The sequence below is a fragment of the Crassostrea angulata genome, chromosome 4, assembly GCF_025612915.1.
Source record: "Crassostrea angulata isolate pt1a10 chromosome 4, ASM2561291v2, whole genome shotgun sequence".
In the NCBI taxonomy this organism is placed as follows: Eukaryota; Metazoa; Mollusca; class Bivalvia; order Ostreida; family Ostreidae; genus Magallana; species Magallana angulata.
Genome location: NC_069114.1, coordinates 33,260,539 through 33,285,542, shown reverse-complemented (window position 1 = coordinate 33,285,542; position 25,004 = coordinate 33,260,539). Strand labels below are relative to the sequence as shown.

The 25,004-nt window shown below is 34.7% G+C and overlaps 3 protein-coding genes and 1 long non-coding RNA gene across 6 annotated transcripts in view; 1 reads left to right on the top strand and 3 right to left on the bottom strand.

The window, feature by feature from the left end:
- LOC128181276 (protein mono-ADP-ribosyltransferase PARP14-like) overlaps nt 1-3,852 on the bottom strand; it is a 28,063-nt gene extending 24,211 nt beyond the window's left edge. For both annotated transcript variants that reach the window (XM_052849616.1, XM_052849617.1), the window contains exons 1-2: nt 3,534-3,852; nt 970-1,115 (exon numbers count right to left, since the gene is read on the bottom strand). In XM_052849616.1, the coding sequence (XP_052705576.1) occupies nt 970-1,115; nt 3,534-3,711 (324 nt within the window). In that variant the 5' untranslated portion in view covers nt 3,712-3,852. The remainder of the gene's footprint in view (nt 1-969; nt 1,116-3,533) is intronic.
- Nucleotides 3,853-7,485: 3,633 nt separating this feature from the next.
- Nucleotides 7,486-9,720, bottom strand: LOC128179333 (uncharacterized). The gene is made up of 7 exons (XM_052846731.1): nt 9,616-9,720; nt 9,247-9,450; nt 8,995-9,165; nt 8,724-8,909; nt 8,453-8,636; nt 8,156-8,367; nt 7,486-8,039 (listed from the first exon to the last, which is right to left on the bottom strand). Exons 1-7 carry the CDS (start codon nt 9,659-9,661, stop codon nt 7,594-7,596), a joined length of 1,449 nt encoding a protein of 482 aa, XP_052702691.1. The 5' UTR covers nt 9,662-9,720; the 3' UTR covers nt 7,486-7,593.
- Nucleotides 9,721-17,486: 7,766 nt separating this feature from the next.
- On the bottom strand, nt 17,487-19,938 carry LOC128179334 (uncharacterized). The gene is made up of 7 exons (XM_052846732.1): nt 19,794-19,938; nt 19,423-19,635; nt 19,171-19,341; nt 18,897-19,082; nt 18,634-18,808; nt 18,123-18,334; nt 17,487-17,999 (listed from the first exon to the last, which is right to left on the bottom strand). The coding sequence occupies exons 1-7, from the start codon at nt 19,837-19,839 to the stop codon at nt 17,659-17,661; spliced, it is 1,344 nt and encodes a 447-aa protein (XP_052702692.1). The 5' UTR covers nt 19,840-19,938; the 3' UTR covers nt 17,487-17,658.
- A 2,405-nt stretch (nt 19,939-22,343) lies between these two features.
- Nucleotides 22,344-24,626, top strand: LOC128182441 (uncharacterized). 2 transcript variants are annotated; one of them, XR_008243420.1, is made up of 5 exons: nt 22,344-22,509; nt 23,221-23,415; nt 23,641-23,815; nt 23,922-24,137; nt 24,551-24,626. It is a non-coding gene; the product is annotated as an uncharacterized LOC128182441 (long non-coding RNA). The 2 variants fall into 2 exon arrangements; XR_008243419.1 differs by having other exon boundaries at nt 24,512-24,617.
- Nucleotides 24,627-25,004: the final 378 nt, after the last annotated feature.

The following is a 25,004-nucleotide window of genomic DNA, read 5'->3' as shown; positions in this document are numbered from 1 at the left end:
CTGTTTTATGCCCCAGTCACACATTCAAGGATTAAATGCCAGATTAGGTACGGAAGTGATCCGGAATCATTCGTGGCGATATGTATTGACCCGTCGTTTTTTTGTCTGTTATCGTATCCAAACGTAGCAAGACTTGTATAGCTGTGACAATTTTTGAACATGTTCAAAATTGCACTACGGATGAAACCACCATAGTACTTCCTTACAAAAACTTACTAAACCGTTTTAGAACTTAGAATTCCGTTTTAACTCCGTATAAATACGTAGTAATTCGTATGTATCAATTTGTATCCATTCCGTAGTGCATCCGTACTAACTCCGTATCATTAGATTTTCCGGTGTCAACCGTGGAAAATATTCCCTAGTAGAACCTAGGAGTTGATCTGTGAATGTGTGACTGGGGCATTAACGATTATTTGATTTTCCGGTGTCAACCGTGGAAAATATTCCGTAGTAGAACCGTGGAGTTGATCTGTGAATGTGTGACTGGGGCATTAAAGTTGTCATTAACCTTTCAGGAGCCTTTTTGCAATCCAATTCTTGTACAAACCATTTTTTCAATAGGTTTCATCAAATAGAAGCAACAGAATATGGTTTTAGAGATTTAATCATAAATTTATTGCCTTTCTAGAGTAAGGCAAAAAAAATAACCTTTCGTTTCACGGGGCAAAAATTTCAAATGTAATGCAACAAATAGGTACTTTTTCTTTTTTCAAATTCCATTGCAAGATTTGCAACAGGGATAATGTCAATTTTTTTATTTTAACTAAAATTTAAAAACTGAGTTATTCCCCATTTTAGTATAGCAATAAGATGAATAAAACAATGTGGCAGCATTTTTCCTGATGAAGCAGTGAGACGTAACCTTAATTTTGTCCTTAAATGGCCTACTTAAGTATTAATCCATATAAAATTTATGACCAACCTGCAGTTCTATGATGGTAATGATAATCCTCTACATGAACTTACGTTCATACTTATCCTCTCTGGGGTCAAAGGTTCCAACCAATCATCAGGAATGATGCATTCTGGACAAGGTCCAACACGGAGATTACATTCTGTTCCACTGCAACTCAACACAGGGACCTGGGAATCTCTGATTAATCTCTCTGCAGCTAAAATAGAAAATATCATGAAGCATTAAAAGGGTTAGATTGTATATTAAGAGAAAACACAATATTTTTTAATAAATAAAGACAAATTTGTTGAGCATTACAACATTATTTCAATAATGATTCAACTTGGTTTTGGATGCAGGCAACATTAGAGAGCTTAGGCATTTGAACCTGTGCGTTTAATTAGGGGAATCCCTTAATATTTTGCGTATTACGTCATAATTTCTGCATAATGCGTAAATCTTAAGTTGTACAAATGTGTAGAATTAAAAGTACACAGAGGTGAAAAGTTTTTAAAATAAAAATATAGACACTGAGTTCATCAAACATTGTTTTATGTAAAGCAAACGATAAATTGAGGGTGACTGCACTTTTGGTTTCATCAGATTCTTAGAATTATTTCATAAATAGTGAGAGTAAACTGAACATGTCGAAAATATTAAATCTACCGTAATTATTTTACAAGTTTGCTTACATATACAGTTTATTAAATATACCCAAAATTTTGGTGTATATATAATAAGCATACATGTAGCTCCACATGTACCCATAGACGTACACGTTCAAATGCTTATACCTCTCTTTTAATAAGAAAAAGAAGAGGGAGGGATAAGATACCTAGTATTAACTGAACATTTTTTAGGGTTACAAATCGATGTTATGTTAAATATACACTGTTCTTACTGATAACAAAGGACTGGTCCATAAAAAAGTATTAAGTATAAAGTATGTCAACAAGATCGAAGTCCACGTCAAAGTGTCACCGGCATGTTTATAGTGGGCATTTGGTAAAAAGATCAAGTCATGCAGTCATGTTTTGCATTGTTTTGCGTTAATGCATGGGCCCATAAATTTACAGGTAGGTGTGCCTGTTGTGGATCAAAGCCACCCAACATCCCACCCCCAACACCAGCATCAGATAGCTCAATTGATAGAGCACCTGACTGCGGACTCAAAGGGCCCAGGTTAGAATCCCGAACTGGTTCGTCATTATTTCTCTCATCCAGTTACATTCGGTGCCATGACCAACCCCTGGAACTGACAGCTGGTGAACTCGTGGCAGGGGAAACACCTGGGGTGATCTTTGAAGGGGAAAATCATTAAACATGTTTAAGAGGGATGAATGCAAGTGACGATCAGACCAATTCGAATAAAGGCCTACTGGCGCAGATAGCTCAGTTGGTATTCTCTTTTGAGAAGTGGACAGGCATAGCCCACATTGGATGTAGGCTATGCCTGTCCACTTCTCAAAAGAGAATAGCTCTGTTTCTAAAATCACGGTCTGGTCCGTTAAATTATTTTTCTCGTCCCGTTACATTAGCAAACTTTAAAAGAGCCTGATGAAGATACGAGTCAGCATACATGCCAACTATCCCGATTTTTTAATAGTAATTAATCGGGAAGTATCGGGATGGATAGCAAAATGCCACACTTTTTACACAAACTTCGACAAGAATGGGGTTACACCACCAAAGAAAACGAAACTTTCATCCCGATTTTCGGGATGACTATCGGGATCGTAATTGGATGACAACCATGTATATTGCCGTGCAATAGGTATGTTTAGCTTATATATAGTACAACTGAATATATTTATTGACAGGGTACATTCTATTGTGTACACATGACACAAGGAGAGATTTACAGCTAATAGATTATCTACAAGAAGAATAGATATGTTAAACTTTATGAGACAAGTAACAATTTTTTTTATTTTGAGGGATTTTAGGGTAGACCATGGTGGAATGAATGATGTTACAAAGAACACGAAAACAGCCATCCATCAAGCCACATGCTGCTACCAACTTCTTTGTAAAATCAAAATAGGATGAAGGTAACTAAATTTTTTTAATAAGCTTATATAATATCTTTACAGTAAAGAATTTTAAGCCAGGAAACAATTATAAATACTTTCTTTCCCTTTTTATAGCAACTTGACCCATAAATGCTTTTTAATATCTAATTTAATTAATTATTCATTTTATTTTGTAGATGTCACAAGAGCAGAGGTCCTGTTTGCCAACTGCGTTGCAGAATTTAGTGCTATTTGAACAGCTATACCATACTATTTATTGTTTGTTGAGATTTTAAGATTGATTTAATAAAGATTGATTTAATATATGAAAATAAAGTTATGTACTTTATTTATGATTTCATTTGAAAGAGGAGATTGTTTGATAAACACATTAGTATAATGATAAATTATAAGATAAAGAAACAGATGAATTTCTAAGAGTTCAATTGTTTATAGTATACAAAGCAATTGCACGACAAAATGCCGCGAAATTTTCTTCTTGGAAAATGTCGTCGCGCGTAAAATCCCCCATGGAGATTTTCAAAAGTTGGCATGTATGAGTCAGTAATGTAAAATAAATGGCAGAATCATTTCATTATTTCTAATCTATGGAGTTAACTTACATTCAATGTTTGCCAGTAAAACGATCCATCTTACTTCACAGGGTTCAAGACTAAATTCGTTATATCGGTGGGACTTCTCTACGCCGTGAATCCGCCTGCGTATACATTCTTCATCGATGTCGTCTGGCACTTGTTTGAGAAGAATACATCTTCTTGACAAAGATTCTCGGGTGCTCATTTTCTACCATTTGATGTCGGTAATAAATGTATTTTAACGAAAACCATGATGATACAAAATGTCAGAAAGTTTTCCTCCTTCTTTCGTTATATTCTTCATGGAAATTTCCTCGATTCTACTTTCGGTTTTTGCTCGATCCAACATCGTTTCACTGGCGGATCCAGTTTTACTTACAGGTACACAAACGTTTACACCCAGGCATATGATACGTTTTGTTTACAAAAGATTGCTGTATGCTTTAAAGCTATTTGATTAGATATGTGTGATTAATATTATATATCAGCGTCAGTGACATAAATAACATGTTATTTGATCCACAGTAGCTGCAGATCTGTAGCTCTCTGGTTGAAAAAATTCGGATAGACAAACCAGAGAGCTACAGTTCCAAGCGTTGTAAAAACCTCCGATTTACGCCGCCGTTTTTGTGTCGCTCGCTTCGGGAATTATATCCGACTTTAAAAGCATTCAACCGCCTAAAAATTGGATTTATTAATTAAACATATAGTTTACTCTAACTCTGCTAACTTTGTTTTCCTTTCAATGGTTCACAACGGCCATCCTTCGCCTTAGAATGTCATCGTTTTAAAAAACTCGCCGTATGACAACCATGTTTACCTAGTAGCGAGATCTCGGTTGCGTCGATTTACCCAAATGGACCCAAATGAACCCAAATGGCGATTAAAGTGGAAAACAATTATAATAAAATCCTCATAATTTAGGGAAATTTGGAAAAATAAAAGCCGAAGGTCCAAAACAATAATTAAAATTATTTCAGTATATCTTTAAAAATTGTTTTTGAAAAATAAAGATGAGCATTTTATCTCGATTTGTAAAAGTATATAATGTATGTAATTATATTCAAATAATATAAATATATATATTATATAAAAATAAAACAACTTTTTAAAATAATTTTAATAATTTTTTCCAAATTTCCCTAAATTATGAGGATTTTATTATAATTGTTTTCCACTTAAATCGCCATTTGGGTTCATTTGGGTTCATTTGGGTCCATTTGGGTAAATCGACGCACCCGAGATCTCGCTACTAGGTAAACATGGTTGTCATACGGCGAGTTTTTTAAAACGATGACATTCCAAGGCGAAGGATGGCCGTTGTGAACCATTGAAAGGAAAACAAAGTTAGCAGAGTTAGGGTAAACTATATGTTTAATTAATAAATCCAATTTTTTAGGCGGTTGAATGCTTTTAAAGTCGGATATAATTCCCGAAGCGAGCGACACAAAAACGGCGGCGTAAATCGGAGGTTTTTACAACGCTTGGAACTGTAGCTCTCTGGTTTGTCTATCCGAATTTTTTCAACCAGAGAGCTACAGATCTGCAGCTAGATCCACAGGTGCTTGTGGACTGGACCGTGCACTACCCCCTTACTATTTTTTTTTTCAAAAAATGTTTTTATTTCTTTTATTAATTATCGTTAACAACCCCTTATAGGCCCATATGTCTCCAGTCGAAAAATAAAAGAAATATCACGACTCGGTAGCATTTTATAATCACACTCGTTTCCCCTACCGTGATAACGTTATATAGGCCTATATATAATTATATAAAGAGACGAGTGTGATTATAAAATGCTACCGAGTCGTGATATTTCTTTTATTTTTCAGCTGGAGACATATATAAGGGGTTGTTAACGATAATTGATAAAAGAAAGGGAAAAAAATTAAATAGAAAGGGGGGGGGGTCGTAGAGCACGGTCCAGTCCACAAGCACCTGTGATTTGATCAGCGTGTTCAACCTGAGGAATGAAATGATAAACATGATAAAAGGGACGCAGGCGGTGATACATGTAACATATACCTATGATCCATTCACCTGTTCAGGTGACATGCATGCTGTAAAGTCGAGAAAGATAATAATACATATGAAATACACTTATATAAATGTGTCGTGCATTTATTCAATGTAGTATTTTTAAAAACGATTTCTTGTAAAGTGACTTAAGAAAAATATATCTATTTTATAAAAAGAAACGAAATCAAACTATATATAATGGACTAATAACATTCAGATGTAAATTTTTTAAGTGTAATTTTCTAAAATGCCAAAACAGAGTTTGAAAAATGCTATGCCACATTTCGTAATAAATTTTATAATACAAATTAATTTATTTCATTATAAACTGGATGAATAAATATTATTAATTTTAAAAATAACAGGTCTGTTCATATACTTACTGGTCAGCTGGTGTGGGAATTTAGATTACGGTGTCACTTTCAAATAAAAAAAAAAACTAATTTAGACACATAGAGGTTACATTATAGATAAAATAAATCCAAAATAAAATGTTACAAATCATTCATAATTGGGTGTTTTTATGCATCAGAATTCCGTTCAAAAAATCAGGATGTAGGTAACTTTGTCCCATTGCCTGTGATTTACGCATACAGTAGTCTGCAGTTAATAGATACTCGCAGATTAAAAGTTTATTTCAATAGTCATTTGATCTACTTTAAACCAAACCTATTGTATACGTAAAACATCAATCCATCGTCGATTCGAGTATAATGCAACAGGAAATTAATTTCGATCGTTGCTTTCCGATCCATGCATTCAGATGACATGGCCTTCTAAACAGCTAAATGCATGACCTAAACTATGTAGTAATATGTTTGAAAAAAAATGAAAACTGCAATCATTCAAAAAAAGAAGGATATATTCTTAGAAAAATTCTCAATTCTTAAAACGTCTACATCACGTTGCAGGAACAGTCATATTGTTTCATTTAGATCTATCTTACCCAGAAGCAGTACATTGTCTTACTTCACGTACACATCGAACACGTGCAGAGGGTGTGACTATTTCTGCATTTTATTGACCCGCGGTCTCTTTTCAAATTGGCATATTTGGTCTGTGTGATATGTAGGAAGGTAACATGTGATCATTTTAGATGTTTTTTCTCGACTCCTATCAATTTTTAATTCGTCTCTTATGCTGGTATGATTTAGAACCATTTTAACAGGAGCTTGGAGTTTTGGTAGTTTTGTCAAACAGCATTGTGATACAGGCCTGTCTATTTCATTGCTGGCCACTTAGCAATGGCTCTATGAAATAAACAAGATTTGTCTGGCTTTTGAGCTAAGAATACTTATTTTGTGTATATGTTTCACTTGAAACCAGCGTCATATTCAACTTGTTTTGACGCAAGAAAAAAAATAGTTACATCCTACCGAAAGTCCAAGGTCTTGTTAAAATGGTTCTAACAGAAGGCAGCGGGCCGCGCTGTAATGAGGATTATTGAATACGAGTGCAATTTCCGTCCGTTTTGTAAGGTGTCCCTTTTAATATTCGTGTACAATGTACCGATTATACGTTTTGTTTTAAACGAGGCTTTGTTTCTTTGCGTTTAATATAACGTGTTGGGCGAATAATATATTGTACATGAATGCTTTTATAGCGGTTTTGTAGCGAAGTGTAAGGTAATATGACTGTCGTCGGAAAGAGCGGTATAAATGCTTGTCGGCTTTGACATACCACGGTGTGCAACTAGTGTTGCCTTTTGACGATGAAAATGATATTGTACTGATCAACTGACAACGACATATAATTTGGAAAAAGACAATATTGCAAATTGTGGCCCTGCTCCGACACCATTTGTAACTATAGTATATGAATGAAATGATCTTTTAACACATCTTCCTATAATTAACTTTACCTTTACAAAACAAACTGGCGTTTTCTTCGGGAAAATGTCCCCATACATATTTTCAATGTACAAATTGTACATACTACAACCAGAAATAAAAAATAAAACTTCCGATTTTCATAGTTTATTTCAAACATAACCAACAAAGAAAATAACGGAAACAAGTTGATGTGTTTGGCGTTTACTTATTTTAAATGACCAATTTCACATTCAATTTTAATTTTCACTAAACTTATCGTCGTCCTCACTGAAAACACCGTCTTCCTTCAAAATTGTTCGTTTCGGTAAATAATCTACGGAACCCGTGCCTCCTGGATATAAATCGTCGGGGGAACCTGTGCCTCCTGGAAATAAATCGTCGGGGGAACCTGTGCCTCCTGGATATAAATCGTCGGGGGAACCTGTACCTCCAGGATATAAATCGTCGGGGGAACCCGTACCTCCAGGATATAAATCGTCGGGGGAACCCGTGCCTCCTGGATATAAATCGTCGGGGGAACCTGTACCTCCAGGATATAAATCGTCGGGGGAACCTGTGCCTCCTGGATATAAATCATCATCATCATCCGGGGAGCCCGAGCCTTCGAAGTCATCATCGTCGTTTTCATCGGAACCGCCTAAATCTCGGAAAATGGCTTTCAAGTATGACAGCTGGTCTTCCGCTATAAAAAAATTGCAAAATGCATTTTTAATGAAAATATTTATAATTTTAACAAATATGCACGACACACTTCAGAATACACTACGTAATTATACATATTACCTTAATTATACTTACTGAGGAACTGCGACACAAAGTTCAAAATATCTTCCGCATCCCCAGTGATCATATGTTTCTCTACTTCTTGGAACACCCCCACAGCTGCAGTGACGTAACCACGATATACCCCAAGAATTCCCTGGACGACAGTGGCAGGGTCTTTCACGTGCTCACGGAGAAAATTGGTCAACCAAGCTTCTGCCTTGGCGAAGGGTTTTCTTTTAGAAAATCTGTCAATATATCGGTAATGATTTACATATAACATTACAGAGTTTAAAAAGGGTTTAATAATGGATTGGTTTTATATAAGCTCACCTTCTTTGGAAATAAACTGAAATCTTTTTGTGGTACTCCCGTAAATCACCTTCATCGGGGCATTTGTAGAAGTCTGCAGTCTCCATCAATTTCAGGAAGTTTGATTTCAACTCTTCGACGGTCCAACCTTTTCTTACTGCTTTCTTCATAAACATTCTCATTTTCCGAAAGATTTTACCCATTCCTGAATTTCAATAAAGATGGATGTTCAACATTTTTAGAAATCGCTTATCAATAAATCAATACATCAATTTTAAAACCCTATATATACCTCTCATCTGGAAATGTTTGACCTTGAGCATAATGGTGTCGTAGGTATGCGCAAAACTCTTCTTTACGATTTCCATGGTGATGGCTGAAGGGTCAGTCAACTCGGCCTCAAGAATGCGTCGTATTTCGGTATACATTGTGTTATCTTTTTCAGCGGCCATTGCAGTCTCTTGTTCTTGTAAAATATCTGAAAATCAATGCAAATAAAAGCGAGCCATTTCATCAATTGACTTCTCAGGTTTGATTAAAAATATAATAACTGAATTGCTTACAGAAAGCCATCTGGTTAATCTTCATTGCGGCACATCGGAAATAAGAATCCAGGAATTTTGTGAGCATTTTCGAGAATGCAGGGCTTTGAAACATAGGTGTGCTCGATATGTCGGCGTTCTTAAACCAGGTGTAGATATCGACTAAGCTGTTCATGTCTACTGGTGTGCCCCCTACAATGGCGAAATAATTGCCCGTTACTCAAATACAAAATTTCTTGCGAACCTTTATTCCCATAAATCCAATATACCTACACGTGTAGTTTCCACCAGGAAAGTCTCCATAGTAGTTATCTATGAACGTCATGAGCATTTTCTTAGGCCTACGGGGCCCAGGCACGCTGGGGCCGGGTGGTGATGGTTTATCCCCCATGTCGTTCATTTTTCTCTCAACAAGTCTCCTGAGATTCTCGACAACAGCACGAAGCTCATCGTCATCTTGAGGTCTTGAGAGAGAGCCTATAAACAAAAGTTAACAGGCACCATGATATTAGTAAAAAAAAAAATTCAAATTGAAATAAGTTATACTTAGAACACTGTGAACGTGTTCGAATACTTTTCTCCTAACTCGTGGCTTTAGTTGGATTTGGCGTTCAATAATCAAAAATAAATTTTTAGACTCACCATGAAAAACTGCGAGTAGCACCACGAGGACTTTCAGAGACTCCATTCTGTCGTCTGCTCAGCTCCGTCTTCTCGAGTATCACGGACTCACCCGCTCTTGGTTTATATACCTTCTACCCTTGTTGGCGCCGTTTTACGATTGGTTGGGTGAATAAGCTGACGAATACTTTTTAGACCTTAGGGGACCCAGAGAGTTTTTTAAACTGTTATGTGTGTATAAATAAACATTTTTTTTTTCAATGTGAAATTTGACAGTAACAGACTATCAAATATCTTATAGATGTAAAATTGGAATAATTAAGAAAATCCTGAACTTTATGATATGATTTTTAAATAGCACTGCACACCTCCCTTCGGGGAACCCCTCAAAGTTTTTTTCAATGTCAAGGAACATTGGGGGGGGGAGGGGGCGTGGGGGGGCTATATTTTCTTTCCTTTGCAATATGTTTGTTCGCTGCTAATTATGCAAACAAAGTAAAAAAAGTAGAAAAATATTACTAGTATACTATTTTGTTTTAAAATATGTTTTCATGTTTCTGAATGTTTGAAATTGTTGACTGTGCTTTGTCAGGAAATAATCAATACAGATAGATATCCTCTCTACTGGCCCCACAACACGTGATTGTTACTAAAATAGAATCTAAACATAAAAGTACTATCGCTAGAGCATGATTAAAAATCCATAGATATTAATCATAATTGATAATGTATGGTGCTGAAAACTCTCTCTCTCTCTCTCTCTCTCTCTCTCTCTCTCTCTCTTGTAACACCTTGTATCACAACATTATATGTTAATCGATAAAATTACAACCTTTCTTTCGTATATATCAAAATGTACTTTTAAAACAATGTGATAGAAGGTGACGAACATAAATTCAGTTGACCACAGGAATTTATAAATCAAGTAGTCACGTCGGTGTAACATTTGGAGTAAATTTTTTGTGTTTATTGGTTACATACAATATGCCATTTGCATTTTTTTTTTTAAATATTGGGGCTTCTGAAATTCAACCCACATGGGTAAATGTATTACGCAATAAAGTGGAGAATTGAAATTAGCTTTTCATAGAGTACTGTCTTCCTTTTTTGGGCGAAATTCTAGTAACCTTAATGCTATTTCCATTGAAGCACAATATGTCAATTTGACTAATGATTGCACAATGATTGGAAATAAACTACAAATCTTTGATTATGAAGAAGAAGAACGCAACTCGTAAACAAAGCCTGGTCAATTTAATTCCAAAACAGACTTTTAAAAAATGCATTGACGCATCAACGGATTAATAAAAAGATGATATGACAGCAGATAATATGTGAATGGTCACTTGAACTTTCGTAATAATGACACATGTATCTTATTTTTATTATTTTATTTATGTTGTAAACGCAACTGTAAACTAAATTTAAATTAGCAAAAGAATAAAATTGACGATTTTCTATATATTATTATAGTCAAAACATTTGAAATAGGCGGGGGACAAATGGACACAGGCGTCTGGGAAACATTAGACCGCGGAATTGGAAATATACAGCGTACGTCAATTTCACTTGTTGCAGTCAAAACATTTGAAATGGGCGGGAACAAATTGACACGGACGTCTGAGAAAAAATTGGATTGAAACTGTACAAGTAGTTATAGGAAATGTATTTTCAATCCACCTCGGCATTTCTAACTTGCTATATACATGTTAAATAAAGCTTTTTGATGGAATAAAATGTTTTTCAATTGTTTTGCTGATACTTAAAAGAATTTTTTTCGATCGCTTAAATTATATAGCAAGTTAGAAACGCTGTCCAGGTGGATTGAAATTGCACTTTCAATAAAATACAGTTTCAATCCAATGTTTTCTCAGACGTCCGCTTCAATTTTTCCACGCCCATTTGTTTCAAATGTTTTGGCTGTTACAGGTGAAATTGACGCAAGCTGTATATTTCCAATCTTGCCAGTTAATGTTCCGCGGTCTAAATGTAGTAAACACATCAAACACGCTATTATATACTCATACATACTATTCGCACGCTTCATTGAAGCACCGCCTTCTTATACAAATGATACAACGACCTCATCTTCGCTAGCCAAGGGTTTTCGGTCCACTTTGCTCGCGGAGCAAAGTGGACCGAAAACCCTTGGCTAGCGAAGATGCAACGACCTATGCATAGCTGTAACAGCGAATTTTGCACAGAAGTAGACAATTTTTTTTAATTAATTGATCTTATGTTTATAATAAAAGTCTCCCTGACAAAAATGTTTTAAAATTTTTCCATACAGACAATGCTTGGAGCTTAAATATTACAATATTTTTGTTTGAAAGGGTAAATTTCGGTGTTTAAGAAGGGGCGAAATCGCAGTGTTCTGATAGAGGATTCTTTATTAGGTGAAAGATGGTTACCTATTTCAATTCTTTATTCACTCAAGACCAGTTCACTGGTATTTAAGATTAAAAAAATATATAAACAAATGTACACAAAAGAAACAGTCAAGGATCACATGAACAGTAGAAGTAATAAAGATATAAAAAAAAAAAGAAGGTGAGTTTACAATGCAGTACGTTGTTTAATTTTGTATTTGGATGAACAGACTTTGAAAATTTTCTTGATAAATCATGGCATTTTTTTTCTTTTAGTTTTTCTACATTATAAGTATTCATAAGCTCGTTAAATTTCATTACATTTGGGTTTTCATAGTATCTCTTGAACAAAATCATTTTTCTATCGTTTACAAAATGTTTACATTCTAAAATATAATGAAATTCATTACCAATGCTATTAGAGTCACATATTGTACATTTTCTTAGATTTTTATCAATATTGTGCCATCAACCTATTTTCTATTGGGAATCGATGTTCGTAATTTTGTAAACGTGAGCCGTAGATCTGTAGATTAAAGCTACGAGTATTTTTCTAAATTCAAATTTGTTTTAAAAATTCTATAATTAATACATTTTGATGAGTTATCTACTCTACTTTTAAAATCTTATACAAATTGATTTTGTAATATTTCTTTAACAATTGACAAAAGCCAGATATAACTACATATATTTTGAATTTTCCATATGTAAGACAAGCCTCATGAGTTGAGTATAGCATTACATATTTTATCCATTTTATCCACGGATGTATAAAAGATCCATTTTTGTAACATCTATAAATATAACGGTAGATTACATTAGTGAGTTTACAATCGTGGGCTGTCAATAAATAAGAAAATGGTCCCTTTTTATACAATAAATTGTAGAAATTGCATGATCGTGCATTTGAGAATTTTAAAACAAGGGTGAATAAATATGATACATCCTAATTAAAGTTGATGGCTTGGATCGTGTTTTATTGTCAATGATTGACGCATTACCGATGTGTTTGTACACCCTGTAACTGTGCATTTCGTACTGGTGTGTGACGATGTCCTTCAAATGAATAAACATGAATAGATTAGGTGGGCCTTGCTACAATAGACGACATGTATATGAGGGAATTAAAACAGATCGGATGACTCGTTTTTATATTTATTTACATGACTTTTTTTATCGCCAAATTCTTATCAGTTAGGGGGAACCTTAGCGATAAGAAATGAAATCTGTTGGTAATACAACTTACAATGATGTTTCCTCACAATTAAAGGTAAATGGCATAAAAAATCACATCGAACATCCTTACCGAAATATATGTCACGTGAAAGGCATGGGGCAGGCGAGTTACAATATTTTTTACTATATTACTGTTTCCTTCGATTAAAAAAGGAAGTTTATACGGAATTTTAATTTACATTAATTGGCATATTTTATACGGTAATTTGAAAAGCGACAACATAATTTTATTCGATATTCGAATAGTGAATAGCGTAAAGCGAATAGAACTCCAAATTCTGAATGCCACACAAAAAATGTCATTATAGTGGTTTGAAAAGTAATTCCACAAGGTACATTTGAAAAGTAATTCCACAAGGTACATGTATTAAATTGTATGAAATACGGATGTTTTCTTCTTGGATCTCATTCAAAATGTTTAAAGTGTATAGTGGAAATATAGGTGAATTTGTAAATATGATGATGCGAACACTCGTTGGTACATCTTTCAAAATTTTACAAACTATCTTAAATATGAATTAGTTAGGGTCATACCGATTAAGGTGGAATGCTACACCAAAATTTTATTTTATGGATCGTTAGAGTATCATTTCTGAAGCACGACCGCGTTGTTCAAAGAAGGATATATGCCCTTAATTTTTTACACGATTTTTTTTTTTGTATTTTTAAGAAAAAGTAGAAAATCAATTTTGGTTGCAAGTAGCGCACTTTAAAGTTTAAAATTTGATATGAATAAATACATAATCTAGATATCTAATAAACCATGACAAGTAATGTCAACAAGATGTTTTAAATTTTGTAATAAAAAATTATTATGTAAATAAAAATACATATATATCTTTTGTTCATATTTTTCAAACCTATGGATAAAATCTTTTAAATAAACGTGTCTTGTATAAAAAAAAATTCAAGACAATCACTTTTTATCAAGAAATTGAACAAAATTGACGAAATTTTAGAAATATTGCTAATTTTCAAAATTTGGCCGATCCCGATTAGAAACAAACTGATCCCGATCTAAATTGCAAAAAATTGAAAATGAACAATATCTCTTCATGTGCAGACAAGAAATCAGTTGAATTTATAATTGTTCTTCTAATTTTCAATCCATATTACAACCAAACATCCTAGTTTTTGGGTGAAATTGTTATATATTTAAATTTTCTGTCATTCAAGTCGAGATCAGTTCAATTTCGATCGGGTGTGGCTCAATTTTGAAAATTTGCAATATGTATTGAACCGCAAAAAAAATCGAAAACTTTCGATAAAACAAGTCGATTAAATCCGATTTTATACATCGTCTGAAAAAAGTACGTCTGCTCGAGAGCGAAGCCAGCGGAAGAAGGAAGTTTTAATAATATTTGGATCTCGATCCCGATAACTTTAAAGGGCTTGCGAATCGAGGAAACGCGGAAGTATACATCATTATACCTTACTTCAGTTTACGAAATAAAATTTGCAATATCTCTAAAATTTCGCCAATTTGATTCAATTTCTTTTTTAAAAATTATTGCCTTACATTTCCTTTCCAGAGAACACATTTCTTTAGAAAATTTTATCCATAGATTTGAAAAACATTATCAAAAGAAGTTTTTTATTTTCATAAATATTTTTTTTATAAAAAAAATAAAACGTCTTATATTGACATTACTGTACATTATTTCTTAGATAGTTATATTATAAGTTTATTCACATTAAATTTTAACTCTACAGTGCGTTACTTGCAACCAAAATAGATTTTCTACTTTTTCGTAAAAAAAAATACAAAAAAATTCGTATAAAATTTTTAAGGGCATATATCCTTCTATGAACAACGTAATGTTGCTACAGAAATGATTCTCTAACGATCCATAAAATAAAATTTTGGTGTAGCATTCCATCGTAATGAACATGAAGAGACAGGTTGGTCAACAAATTACCCATCATATCCACCTTACTGTTTTAGATAGATCATTTGCTATAAATTTAGTGAAAAATAATATATTACATGACTGTATATCTAAGCATTAAGATTCGAATACCAGGGTTTTTTAAGGTTCAGTCTCAAATCAGCAGAAAATTACTTGATTATGAAAGATAGCATGATGGATAAGAGGTATACGTATGTGTCATATAGGCGAAAAAATGTGCAATTTTAGATGAAAAATGATATTTTCAAAAATTTCATTCAGTAAACATGAACAAAAGCACAAGGCGGTTTCGAACTCATGACCTGCGGTTCACACGCCTGATACTTTAACCACTGAGCTATTACGATATAAATCTGAATCGATTAATACAATCAGTTTAACAAAACATTTAAATCGCCATACGTAGTGTCTTAAAAAGTATAAGTCTCGGTGAAGTGAAGAACCTTAAAACTGTATATCTTAGTACAAAACTCTTCTTATGACGGAGATAGATATACTGTTTTATTTGGTAATGACTGTCCGGTACTTTTTTAGCTGCAATAATGTAGCCCTCTCCCGATTTTTTTTTTTTTTTTTTTTTTTTTTTTTTGGGGAGAGGGCTACAACTCCATAGGATCTCCGTAATGGTGCAAGTGCGGGAGTGATTCACTCCCGCAACGATTTCGTCTCAAATCGTATATAAATGACGATAACATCTGCATTTTTTACCTGAACTCAAATATTGTAGATGTCTATGGCATAAATTAATCCAAAAATATCAGGTATAGTCCATATATCGGTTATTTTTCGTGTATGTCAACAACGCAAGTTGAATTTGTCCGCCATGTTTACTGACCTTGACCGGTTTTATTTTGAGACAGCCAATGAGAATTTAGGAGCGGATCTTGAACTGAATATAGGAATTCCCCTATTTTAAACATAATTAACGCGGTAAATATGAATTTTTCATTACATACCAGTTCCTTAGATGATGTTTTAGTGATAGAACGAGGTTAGATAAATTATTTACAGTGACATTCACGTTCTCAAGCCCATCAAAACTCCAAGCGTAAATCCCATAAAATCACGCGAGAACTTTCATGGCTGCTTAGAAAGACCACAGGGGCTTGGTTGTTGGATAGTGAATTTCCTAAGTATTTGTTCCCGAAGAAAAAAATGATTAAAATTGGTAATCTAATGTGTATTTCTGTGTATTGCAATAAATAAATTCACTGAAATCCCCCGTTTCAGTCATGTTAAAAAAGTGTATTCAATGTACATTAAAAAAAAGTAAAGGGACGACACTCGCCATCTTGGATTTATAGGGGGTCCTCGTTTCAAGCTATGTTTTAAACAAGTTCTTCCATTTCTCCAACGATTTCTGACGAGATCTAGGTTGGAAAATATTCAACTGACTTATTCCTATCGTCTGACTACATCTGTACGCTGCATAATAAACACATCGTTCCGAAATGTACTAGATACTTGCCAAACTTATCGAAAGCAACGGAAGTTTACTTTTGAGTGACGTAAATTCTCCATATAATCACTGAGATGTTCCGAAAATGTAAGATAAATCTAGAGAGAGCAAAAATTCCGCGAAAAGTTATCCTCTTGGATTATCCAATGCTTTCGGATCTCCTCAGTGATTACATGGAGAGGTTGCATCAACTTCCGTTGCTTTCGATAAGTTTGGCGAGTATCTAGTACATTTTGGAACGATGTGTTTATTATGCAGCGTACAGATGTAGTCAGACGATAGGAATAAGTCAGTTGAATATTTTCCAACCTAGATCTCGTCAGAAATCGTTGGAGAAATGGAAGAACTTGTTTAAAACATAGCTTGAAACGAGGACCCCCTATAAATCCAAGATGGCGAGTGTCGTCCCTTTACTTTTTTTAATGTACATTGAATACACTTTTTTAACATGACTGAAACGGGGATTTCAGTGAATTTATTTATGCAATACACAGAAATACACATTAGATTACCAATTTTAATCATTTTTTTCTTCGGGAACAAATAATTAGGAAATTCATTATCCAACAACCAAGCCCCTGTGAGAAAGACGACTGGTAAACATGCTGATGTGTTTTATCTGGCTTTGATTTATATACGGTTAGTTTGTTCAACCTGAATTAAAAAATCATTTTATCTAAAGGAAGTCAAATATAAAATCGATCTTTTCAGACCGAAGTCAGTCGCATTAAAAATTTAATTTTGCACCATTACGGAGATCCTATGGAATTGTAGCCCTCTCCAGTAAACATCAGATATAAAAAATCGGGGAGGGCTACATTATTGCAGCTAGTACTTTTTAAATAAAACAAATTTGTAAATTTTCATATTTTATTTCCCAACATAACTAATATAACAATAAAATATAACAAAACCAGGTATGAGTTAAGGCAATACGTGTTTACTATAGGATAAATATCGGATGTCGTCCTCATTATCTTTGTAAGCACTTTTTGTTGAATTATCAACTTAACAAGAATCGTCATAATTATCATCATACGATTTCTTAAAAAGTCGAAGTTTCGATACTTTCACATGATGAGTTTCACATTCAATCGTCATTTTCCTGATATGCACCTTCGCTAGACTCGTCCTCTTCATCTTCGTCCTCTTCATCCTCTTCGTCATCATCTTCCTCATACGAACTTTTCAAATATCCTCGTTTCGGTGCATCATTTTCGTCTTGTTCATATCCAGTGATCGTATTTTCCGAATCAGCATCGGCGGAACCTGTACCTCCTGGGTATAAATCGTTATCGGGGGACCCTGTAACTTCCGGAGTTGAATCATCATCGTGAGAACCTGTATCGTCCATGTCATCATCCCCGTCATTTTCATCGGAATCGTTCAAATCGCGTAAGATGGATTCCAAGTACGAGAGTTGCTCTTTGCCTGTTAGTAATGGAAAAGGTAACACTTAAATAATTCATATCAAGATTTTTAAAATGTTAATTTTTGAACACGCTTAATCTTGTAATCTATGATAAATGAAATTATTCAACTACATATACTCACTTAGGAACCGTGAAACAAATCGTAGGATATCATCCGTATTTCCTGAGGTCATGTGCTTCTCTACTTGTTGGAAAACCCCTACAGCCCCGGTGATGTAACCCCGGTAAACCCCAAGGATTCCCTGGACGACAGTGGCAGGGTCTTTCACGTGCTCACGGAGAAAATTGGCCAACCAAGCTTCTGCCTCGACGAAGGGCGTGGTTTTGGAAAATCTGTCAATATCAAAGTATTACGGAAATGATTTTTTAAAAATGTTTTGCAAAACCGAGTTTAAAAAAACAACCATGCGTTGAGTGGTCAACAAATCAACCCTCAGATTTACCTTAAATTATAAAATATTTAAAATATATTGGGTTAGAAACTATTCTTTAAAAGGAGAAATTCAAATAGTTTAGCGTTGAAATTTGAACATTTTCCGATTTCTTCATATAGAGCTCTTCATCTAACGGAGATAAATATAGTCTAAAAATGTTCCCGGCCATTCAGCCTTCTTAAAAACATGTAAGCTTACCTTCTTTGGAAATAAACCGAAATCTGTTTGTGGAACTCCCATAAGTCATCTACATCAGGACATCTGTAGATGTCGCTGGTCTCCATCAACTTTTGGATTAATTCATCAACAGTCCAGCCTTTTCTTACTGCTTTCATCATGGACATTCTCATATTCTGCATGAATTTAGCCATCTCTGAAATTCAGCAATATGAATGTTTCAACATTTTACTTTGCACCCTTTTGTACAAGTAAAAGTGTAAGAAGCTATACAATAACAATACCGTTCAGTTGGAACTGTTCGATCTTGTTCATAATGGTGTCATAGGTATGCGCGTGACTCTTAGTTACGATTTCCTTGGTGATGGCTGAAGGGTCAGTCAACTCGGCCTCAAGAATGCGTCGTATTTCAGTATACATTGTCTTATCTTTTTCAGCGGTCATGGCAGTCTCTTGCTCTTTTAAGACATCTGAAAATGAATGGAACTGAAAATTAGCAATTTCTTTACTGACTACACGAGTTTCATGAAAGATTTAACAAGATACTAAAGCACTTACAGAAAACCATCTGGTTAATCTTCATTGCGGCACATTGGAAATACGAATCCAAACATTTTGTGGCCATTTTCGAGAATACAGGACTTTGAAACATAGGTGTGCTCGGGATGTTTGCATTTTTAAACCAGGTGTAGAAATCGGCCAATCTGTTCGTGTCCATTGGCATGTCCCCTACAATGGTGAAATAAATATAAGGCATTCAATTAAAAAGTTCGAGGTAGACATTTTTTCAAACATAAATCTAATACTTACAAGAGTAGTTTCCGGCAGGAAAGTCTCCATAGTAGTTATCTATAAATGACAGAAGCATTTTCTTGGGCATTAAGGGTCCAGGTGGGCTTATGGTTCCGCTGGGACCGGGTGGGGATGGTTTACCCTCCATGTCTTTCATTTTTCTCTCAACAATTCTCCTAAGATCCTCGACAACAGCACGAAACTCATCATCTCGAGGTCTTGAGAGCGAACCTGAACATGCAGACAATATTCACAGGCACCGTAAGAGTTGTAATAAAATTATAATAAGTTTTAGCTTTTAGAAAATTGTAAACGTGTTCGAATGAAGAACTAATAATTCAAGACTTAGTTAAAATTGTCGTTTAATCATAAAAAATGTTCAGACTTACCATGGAAAACTGCAAGTAAAACCACGACGAACTTTAGACACTCCATTTTGACGTTCTATTACGCACAACCTTCTCGAATTCCACGGACTTCACCGCTCTTGGTTTAAGTACCTTCTACCCATATCGGTGCTCTTTTGCGATTGGTCGGTTGAAATAAGCTGACGCTAGCAGCGTGTCAATTCTCCGGGCGTGCTAAAATTATTTCATACATTGATTACCATTTTACTCATCGATTGGTTATTCGATTTCGATAAGATGAATGCAGTTTTGCATATCAAATACAGGACTTTTAATAGCCGTTGTCAGTACTGACCAATCGGAATGCTTGCTGCGTGTTCGATCGAACACGTGACACTGATTGCCGCTAATGACGTAGTACTCGTAAACAACCATTTGATAGCGATTGCTCACAACAAGTGACATTGTTTGGTTCAAATTTGTTATGTTATTTAATCTAATAGATTCAAAATCCAGTTAAATAAAGGGGATTTTTTGGCATAATTTTTTAAAAAATAAACCTTGTTCCCGACTGATACAATAAAAAATGGATATATATAACAATTTTGGAAGAATACTTACTCGGTTATTTTGTATAGTTACATTAATTTAGTTTACGTTAATCAGTCATACTGATTTCTTTGTGCTCACTGTAGTTATTTTGAGTTTTTAAAGTCTGAGTTTGTTAATAATCTAGATCGGAAGTTATCCGCCTAATTAAAATGGCCAAAATGCAAGAAGTTACACGTATCTTGTTAATTTTGGGGATGAAGATTTCATACAATGAATCAGATTAGATTGATTTTTATACTATTTTTACGGGAATTAATCTTTTTTAAGTGATATTCCTGGCGTATTATTGTACACGGGCACTTGTTTCAATAACAAAATCCAAATATGTACCCTCTGATATTGCAGTTATCATTATGCATGCATTTTCTTTTTTCATACCAGTATCAAAGTACTGAAAAACTGATAGCCAGGCTCTTTTGGTGTGCCTTTCTGCATATTGTGTAGGAAAGACTGAAAATCTCTCTCTCTCTTTCTCTCTCTCTCTCTCTCTCTCTCTCTCTCTCTCATGCTTTTAATGTCGGCAAAGCGTCAGAGAGCGACCAAATTTTGTAAGCGGCTATAAACAAAAATATGTCTGTCTAGTATACAAAATTTCAACAGTTCCTGCCTTGAAATTTGCAGCAAGCGTTATATATTCAATTCCCATTTCCTCAACGCGCAGTAAAGTAGTTCATTGAAATTCATGCGCATTGTATGTATCGTCTTGTTTTAAAAACACGTTATTAACAAGAAAACTAAAAAGATGGACAATTCTCTCGAAATTAAAAAAAAAAAACAAAATGCCAACACTTTTTTACAAAACGTGGCTCTTTGTGTAACTTGTGTAACTATTTGGTATAGCGGAAGCTTTTACTTTGACGCTGTTTGGTTTTTTGTTTACTTTTGAAGTTGTGCTATTCATAGTAACATTGGCGATTTGCCTGCCTACAGCCAGGACTCTGCTTTCTGCAGAGCCCGGCGAAAAATGTATATATATCTACTTATTCTTCACTTTTGTTAGTTTTCTATGCCAAATTGACCTACAGAATGCTTGTAGCACAAATCGATCTACGAAATCAAATGTTTATCGAAGAAGATTGTCGCTTCCTATAAAAAGGCACATCAACTGGTGTTGAGTATCAATAAACATTCCGTCAAGGAATTTATAAATAAAATTGTTTTCTAATGATGAGGCGCCTAATAATCTAAAAGTTAATTAAACCAAGAGCGGGAGGGTCCGTGGTACTCAAGAGGACGGTGCAAACAAGTATACCAGAATGGAGTCTCTGAAACTTATAGTAGTTTTATTGGCAGTTTTTTTTCAAGAAGTGTATGATTGTGATAATTCGAATTATTGTAATAATGGACGTTTGTTAGAAAGAAGTGTAAACACATGACTTGCAATTGTGTTAATTCGAATTATTGTAATAATGGACGTTTGTTAGAAAGAAGTGTAAACACATGACTTGCAATTCGAACACATGATTTTGGTCTTGTGTATGGTTTTTTTTTTTTGGAGGGGGGGGGGATGTTGGTAGATTTTACATATTTTTATCTATTGGTTTTTTTGTGAAAATGTTCATCAAATGTAACTCATACGTCAAGTGACATTATTGGCCGCATGTTTAAATAATGTTAGTATCTACCTATCATGAGTATGCTTATCTGTATCTATCATTTAAAAAAAAATGTAATTTATTGGGAGAAAAAATTGTAGATATATTTTCTCGTTTGACAGTTTCCTTTTCCATGCCAGCAAGGTCGAGCATTTCTGAGGAGTCGGAGATCCCCACCAAAGGGAAACTCTTCCATATTTTTTGACAAAATGATAGAACCATACTACACTGGCATTCCAAGCGGAGACTTCACAGGTAAGATGATGAAAGTAAGATGATGAAACAGCATTCTCTGTTTGGATTAGGTGGAAAGTTGAACATAAAGGATTTTAATAACTTATGGATGTGAAATGGTATTTATTTTAAGTGTTTTGTTACAGTGGATATGCCATTGACACAGGCTCAACTTATAACATAGTTGAATGGATGGTATACAAGCAAAACCTCGGACCCCATGGCGTTCAGGGAACGGGCCTTTGTCAACACAACTGGCGAGATCCTAAAGGCCAACTTCAAGTGTGCCACAGCGAAACTCAACCAGATCATTTTCTGTAAGTGTAAACTGTAAACAACGAAGTGGATGCATTTACAAGTAGCCATACTGAAAATTAATACATGTACGTCCCGCAGACAGAACATTAGTATTATAAAAAATACATACGTTCAATTATGTATCACAGACGCGCCTGGTGTTAAAATATTTCTTTTAGTAATAAAATTGTGCCCTGTACTATATGATATTATTATATAAACAATAAAATGCTTTCTTTGGTGATTCATTCGGGATATGAAGGTAGCGACATTGCAGGAAAAATACATAACCTGCAATGATCGCTACCTTCATAACCCGCATGAATTATCAAAGAAAGCATTTTATTGTTTATGTTAACATCTTTCTTTAACTAATTAATAAATTGATTATGAAAAGTTAGTAAAAGTCACTAAATTACTGTTAATGTACATAAGTACGTTAGGTAAAAGAAACAGCCAAATCGTCTCTTGTGAGACTTTGAGTCTGGCATCATCATGATTATTTCGTGCAGTCCGTGACCAGTCGATAAACAGGGCGTGTCAATTTCAGCCCTGACACTTTCAGCCGCTGTAGATTTCGACCAATCGATAAATGGGGCGTGTAAATTTCAGTTGGGCTGTTTCTATAGAGCTATGAATTGATTATATTTTTCCGTAAGAAAAAGAGGAAATTATACATAGTGGATGTAAATATATAATGTATAATGATTCCGTTATCTTTTGTCTTTCAGACATTTTGAAAAACTACGACCAGAGAATGACCACTGATGATCAAATGATGCTTACCAGGTTACGACAGATTTTGGAAGACTACATGCCCCCCTCCGACCTTGACTCATTCGCCAACATACTAGTAGTTGTGAAGACTGCCCACGATCGGTTGTTCCGCGATATGATGGATTTCATCAGATATTTCCAGTTTGAAGGTCGTTCATTCTTATTTTAAAGTAATCGTAATGCATGTTTAAATAGATCTATTTATATCAACAAATTCTCTTCGGTGTACGAAAGGCGATTCTGGATATTCGAAGCTTGTGCCAATTTTTTCTTTAGTATTTCATATTCTGACAAGTATGTTTACAGTTATATTGGAATTGTATGGAGATTGATAATTTTGTCTGTGCTGAAATCAAAGTTTAATGATGTTATAGGTTTACAGGACTTTTTTGAGCAACTGCGTTTTTTCTGACTCAAGCGGGCGAGGCAAAGTGAGCTGTTCCATTTGACGAGAAAAGTATGATGCAGGAGAACGGCTTTGATTCACTTGTCCTCCCCTAGTACCATGTGGGCATTTCACGGAGAAATCGCCAAAAGTTTCAAAGAAAAGTATAGTGTATTTATTTATGACATTTTCGTATAATGATTATTGTTGCTTTTCAGTTTAAACTCGATTTTGTTCAGAAGGATTTTGACGATCCAATTCTTCATACAGGGTTTCCATGATGAAGCATTTGGCTAAGGCAAAGGGCTGGTTGACGGGATTCCTTGGGAAATACACGACCTCTGCACCCCGTTACCGTTATTAACGAAATCCTCCAACTCTACAGTACCTACACCAAAAAGGCAGTGGAAGAGTTCACGCAGGTGGAGATGCAAATATCCACAGGATACATGGATCAATTAGAGACGTTCTTAAGCAAGTTTCTCTGTAAGTATTCTGGTATTTACCGAATGCGCACCACACAAACGATCATCATGCGCGGATCCAAAAAAAATTTAAAAAGGGGGGGGGGGGGGGGTCCGACGCTTAATTGTGTTTGCCGGAGGGGGGGGGGGGGTCTGTGGCATATTTTTGGTAATTTTCTAATGTAATTTTAAGAAGTTTTAATTTTGCAGGGGGGGGCACCCCCTCCCCCCTCTAGATCCGCGCATGGTCATTTGTTAGCTTTTAGTCCTAACATGCGACGGAAAATCGAGTTAAGATTATTGTTATGTTAATTGTATATTCTTTGCAAGCCAAAGTTATAACCATTTTATTTGTATATTTCCTTGTGTGTGTGGTGGTTTTTTTTTTCATTGTAGCAACTAGCAAGATCCAGTATATGAAATCGATCTTTGTAGAACTCAAAAAATTCCCGGGCACAGATGATGGCGAAAGTGACATGAGGATGCCCCATCTCCATAATTGGCTTTGAAGACTAATATTAAAGGTTCAACCTTGTTTGTTTAATGTATGTTATTGAATGATATAGAATAAATTGGGTAATATTTATTAAGCTGTTTTACTTGTGTCATTTTTTTGTCAGTTTTGGTCTTGATTAAATGAAGGTGCTGGACCCAAGCAGTATTTCTGCAGGTGTTTTTGAAATTTGACTTATATTTCTTATATATTCTGCCAAAGTATTACATATTTTATATAAAGTATCCAAGAAATAAGATTATTGAGATATGCTCGACAGAAATAAGTTAAATCATGTCGCAGGCTTTGTTTAGGAATAAAAATGTCAGAAAGGACAGGGGGAATTGAATACAAAACAAAAACTGCTGTTTAGTTTTATGGGGAGAATACGCATCT